The following is a 4,980-nucleotide window of genomic DNA, read 5'->3' on the forward strand; positions in this document are numbered from 1 at the left end:
TGCAATACCCCCTAAGGAAATGGACCTAACCGTGGGAGTTTTGCGATCTTTGCAGTACATGACTAGTTCTGTCTTTGCAGGATTTACCCCAAGACCATTGTCTTTTGCCCATTTCTCAGTCATCCGGAGGGTCCTCCGACTAATATTCTGATTGTGGATGGGAATTTTACCCTGACTGCTAGAGCCACGTCATCTGCGTATGGCACAACTTTTATCCTTTCTTTTTCTAGGGTAACCAGAAGGTTATTTATAGCAACATTCCAAAGAAGAGGTGATAGAACCCCTCCTTGGGGAGTGCCTCTGTTCACATACCTTTGTATGTTTGCTTGTCCTAGTGTGGCTGAAATACGTCTCTTAATTAGAAGTTCGTCTAACAGCCTAAGTACACATGGATCAACATTCAGAGTTGTCAGTCCATTTAATATCGAGCTCGGATGGACATTATTGTCATTATTGTCTTCGATGTATAGAAACGCCACGATTGTGTATTCTTTGACAGATAGTGAGCTTTCAAGGCGGGCATGCTAACCATTGCACCACGGTGGCTCAAGACCGGTAAGGTAAGTTTAATTGTAAATGTAATTAATGAATAAATAAAGAACTAAGGTACTACGAAGGCAGTTCCTAAACTTCTTAGCCTAGCACAAAAAGCGCGGTATTAACAGAAAAGAGTGTTTTGGAAACTTCCATCTCTGTTATGAACTCCTTCATATAGAAACAGGTGTTCAAAAAAGACGCATCCGCAATTTTTTTACAATGGAAAAATTAGAAATGCGTGCTGTCATTAAATATTTACATAAAAAAGGTTTATCGGGACAAGAAATTCATAATGATATGGTGAATGTGTTAGGTGAAAGTGTTCCTTCATATGCAACAGCAAAAAATTGGGTTGCTGAATTTAAACGTGGTCGTACAAGCATTGAAGATGAACCACGTAGTGGACGTCTAAAAACAGCAACAGCAACGGAAATTGTAGCCAAAGTGCATGATATGTTATTAAATGATCGACGAAAAAAAGTGCGTGAAATTGCTAATATCATGGGTATCTCAAATGATCGAGTCCATTTAATTTTGAATGAAGAACTACCGATGAAAAAGCTTTCTGCAATATGGGTGCCGCATTTGTTAACAGTCGATCAAAAACGCATAAGAATGAACATTTCTCAAGCTTTTTTGAATCGTTTTAAGCGAAATAAAATGGATTTTAAGCGTCGTTTCATAACTGTTGATGAAACATGGATCCACCACTATACTCCAGAGGCAAAAGAACAATCCAAACAATGGACTGAAGCTGAAGGAAGTGCCTTAAAGGAGGCAAAAACAATTCAATTGGCTGGTAAGTTTATGGCAATGGTTTTTTTTTTGGGACTTCAAAGGTATTTTATTGATTGACTATCTGCAAAAGGGTAAAACAATAAATTGCAACCTTTTGGATCAATTAAATGTACAAATTCGAGAAAAGCGTTCTGTTTTAACAATGGCTAAAATCAACGAATTAAAGTACGAGTTGCTTGACCACCCACCTTATTCTCCTGATTTAGCTCCCAGTGACTTTTAATTTACCACTATTTTGAAGACCTTGAGGAAAACTATTTTAATCAAGGGATAGAATTGCTAGAAAAGCGTTGTATTGAAGTTTCAGAAGATTATATTGAAAAATAAAAATATTTTTGAAAAACTAACTATTCTCTTTCATTGATAGGCTAAGAAGTTTCCGAACCGCCCTCGTACTGAAGGAGAATAACACAAACTGATTTCATAAAATAAGAGAAGGGTACAATGAAAACGACGAATTAAAAGCCTATTGTCGGCCGATTTGAGACAGAGATCCCTAGATCATCTTTACAACCTACAAAATATAACAAAATTTTTTAATTCACATTCCAAACACTGAATTCAGTTCACACATTAAGAAGTGATGAAAATTTATTACAACGGCTGGTTGAAACGGTGGACATTCGATCTATGACAAGTTCATATTACATTCATCGCTTCCCCGTCAATTTTGCACCACTTCCGGACCCAAAAAGAACATTTTCACTTCTTTTTTGGCGACGCTTTTTTGCAGCATTATTAAGATATTAATTTATGAAAGAATATTTTTAATATCAATTACTATTTTTTAATTAAATTGACTAAACCAGACTAAACAAAATAATAAATGAGCTTTAGTTATTCAACTAAATCATAAGTTCAACCAATAGCCAATAAACAAGAGGGTATTCTCATATTCTATGGGATAAGTATGCGATATTGAAAAATTGCATTGTATACGACACAATATTTTTATTTGTTATTTATTTTATTTAAATAAAAATAGTTTACAACAACAAAAACTAACTTATGAAAGAAATTATGATATACACAATTCTTACAATTCGCCCGTCGTTTGCGATTCTTTATAGATATCTAACGACCTCAATAATGCCTCTACTGATGGATCACGGCCACGGAAGTGTCGGAAAACTTCTGCAGTAGGCATTGTGCTGCCGGATGAAAGGAACGTATCTTTAAATCGTTTACCGACTACGCCCATGTCTTGGGGATTCTCTAAAAATGCATCGGATATGTCAGCGGCAATCATTTTAGAATATAGATGGCTAAAGTACGCAGCTCCCCAATCACCAGAAAATATTTCTGTGAGGGAGCAGGGATGAGAATCTTTTTTATCCAGAGGCATACACTTATAAACAGGCCATAATTTACGAACAACGTCTGTCCAAAAATGTTGTGATTGGTGAAGTTCTAAGTCCAGATCAGACAAGTAAAGTTCTTGGCATAAATTATATCCTCCCAAATGAGTTTTTAGTAAACGAATATTATTTGCCAAATCGTCTGGTATTGGCTCATCGGTTTCTATGTGGCCGGATATTGTCTTTAATATTGAGGGATTATCTAAAAAGTTACACATTACGTAGCCTGCAACTTGTGAGGCATCCCATTCTACACCCGATAGCCCAGCTAAATCGGTGAATGAAGATTTTGTTAAAAGATGTTGCATTGCAGAGCCAAACGTTTTGAATACCATTTTTAGATCGTCATTATTTAGTAAATATGGCTTATTGTCTAGAGGAGCGTTGAAATTGAATATTAAAGCGCATAATGGTGATAGTTTAGCAGCGTCGTTCCGATTTCTGACACTAACCATCCATCCATTGTTCTTTCCGAACTTATTCTCTTTGGAGTAGCAATCTACATAGAAACCTCCAATGGGTGTGTTTCTATTGGTATCATCGCAGTCGTATATATCAAAATATTTGACTGCCGGTTGCCAAACCTGGGTATCTTTCCGTTCAAGAATTTTTATATTAAACAGCTTTTCACTCAAGGCAAACAATCCAGAAAATACCCGGGGAATGGGGAAATATGCTCGCAGTGCTTCTTCATCAAGTTTGTGTTCCGATAGCAAATATTTTCTTTGCCAATACGTTACATCGTACAACTCCAATTTTTGTTCGAATCCGCACTTAACTGCGAATTCTTGTAACTGTTTTATTTCGACTGATTGTGCTGGTCCCGCAAAATTCAATAGTTTTGAAAATATTTGTTTAACTTGGGAAATTTCTTTGACCATTTTGGTTTGCATTGACATGGTTGCATAATTTGGATATCCTAATACGTTGGCTTGCCTTCTACGCAAAGCTCTTATTTTCTCCAAGTGGGTACTGTTTTCCAAACTTTGTTCTACATAATTTGATGCTTTTCTAGTATTGGCTTGCCATATATTCCAACGTTGTGTGCGATCTGGACAATACTTAAGGAAGCCTTCTACTATCTGAGGCTGTAGTGTAAATTTCCATGGGCCTTGTATTATGGGTGCATTGGGGTCTATTATTGTGGCTTCTAATAGAGTAGATGGAAAATCCCGTACAAGTTGGTAGTCATTAACAACATGGGCGAAACTGTGCATCGATACGTTTACTTTGTTTTTGAATGTAGCACGTTCTTTTCCCAACTGCATTAAAATTTCTTTGAGGCCATTGCGAGTATCGTTTTTTAAGTTCAGTCCATTGAGCTGTCCTTCCAACAAATATTTTTGAAGAAGTCTTTTTTCTTGGGGATCTTTTAACTCATCCGCGTTTTGCCCTTGCAGCGCTTGAAACAATGTTTTATTGCAAAATCGGGATGCTCTGGCATTTCTAGCTCTTTCATGTATATTCATATAAGTTTTAGTGGGTATTAACGTACTATTGCCTAAATACAAAGCCTTCGCAATGCCCCAAGTTGTATCCAAGGGGCCTGTTACTTCATCAAACTCCTTAAAAATTCCACCAACATCTACTTTCTCGTTTTCCTTTAGATCGTTTATTTCATTTTCCACTCGTTTTACCAATTTCTCGATAGCACCAGCCTGACTGCCAATAGCACCCAAACAATTTTCAATTGTTATGTCATTGAAGGCTGGTAAGCCATCAGGCTTGACGATAACGTCGCCTGCTTGGCATTCCTCTCCTATCTCTGGAACTCTGTGAAGCAACAAAACACATTTTTGGTTATATCAATCAAACACCGGCCGTCTGTAACCACTTACAATACAATGTAGCCATTTCTTGGTTTGGTAATGTGTAAATATCTTCGAGAACTTTGGTGTTTCGCTAATTGACGAACTGCGGAAAGCATATTTCTCGTTTTTAATAATAATTAATCTGATTAATTCTGATCTATGATTTACACAATCAAGACAGCTGTTTCATTTTTTCACTGTGATATCAACTGATTCAAGCAAGCGTTGCCACGTGCTTTTGTAATTTTTGATTTCTTTCCTCTTTAACGTTGCCATCCGACTGCAAAACAGCCAGAGGTCTACTGGCCAGATTCCCACAAGGGAAACCAAAACGCCACCACCAATTGTATGAGAAAACCCATGATTTAGAATATGACAATTTTTAGTTCATAATTTAACATCAGCCATCTCCAAAAAATTCGTCAGCTCTACAATTCTCTCCATAAGGCCGGTATGCACCTCTAGCGAAATTTTCG

General features: G+C 36.9%; 1 protein-coding gene across 1 annotated transcript; it reads right to left on the bottom strand.

Annotated features, from left to right (window-relative positions):
• Positions 1-2,266: 2,266 nt before the first annotated feature.
• On the bottom strand, positions 2,267-4,722 carry LOC142221668 (oligopeptidase A). Its single transcript, XM_075291434.1, has 2 exons — positions 4,532-4,722; positions 2,267-4,466 (listed from the first exon to the last, which is right to left on the bottom strand). Exons 1-2 carry the CDS (start codon positions 4,618-4,620, stop codon positions 2,372-2,374), a joined length of 2,184 nt encoding a protein of 727 aa, XP_075147549.1. The 5' UTR covers positions 4,621-4,722; the 3' UTR covers positions 2,267-2,371.
• Positions 4,723-4,980: the final 258 nt, after the last annotated feature.

The sequence above is a fragment of the Haematobia irritans genome, chromosome 1 (assembly GCF_050003625.1).
Source record: "Haematobia irritans isolate KBUSLIRL chromosome 1, ASM5000362v1, whole genome shotgun sequence".
Lineage (NCBI taxonomy): Eukaryota > Metazoa > Arthropoda > Insecta > Diptera > Muscidae > Haematobia > Haematobia irritans.

Excerpts from the sequence above, each read along its gene's own strand:
- LOC142221668 (XM_075291434.1), bottom strand. The coding sequence starts at position 4,620 with ATGCTTTCCGCAGTTCGTCAATTAGCGAAACACCAAAGTTCTCGAAGA. Across the intron at positions 4,467-4,531 it reads AGAAATGGCTACATTGTATT|AGTTCCAGAGATAGGAGAGG; the intron begins GTAAGTGGTTAC and ends GTTGCTTCACAG.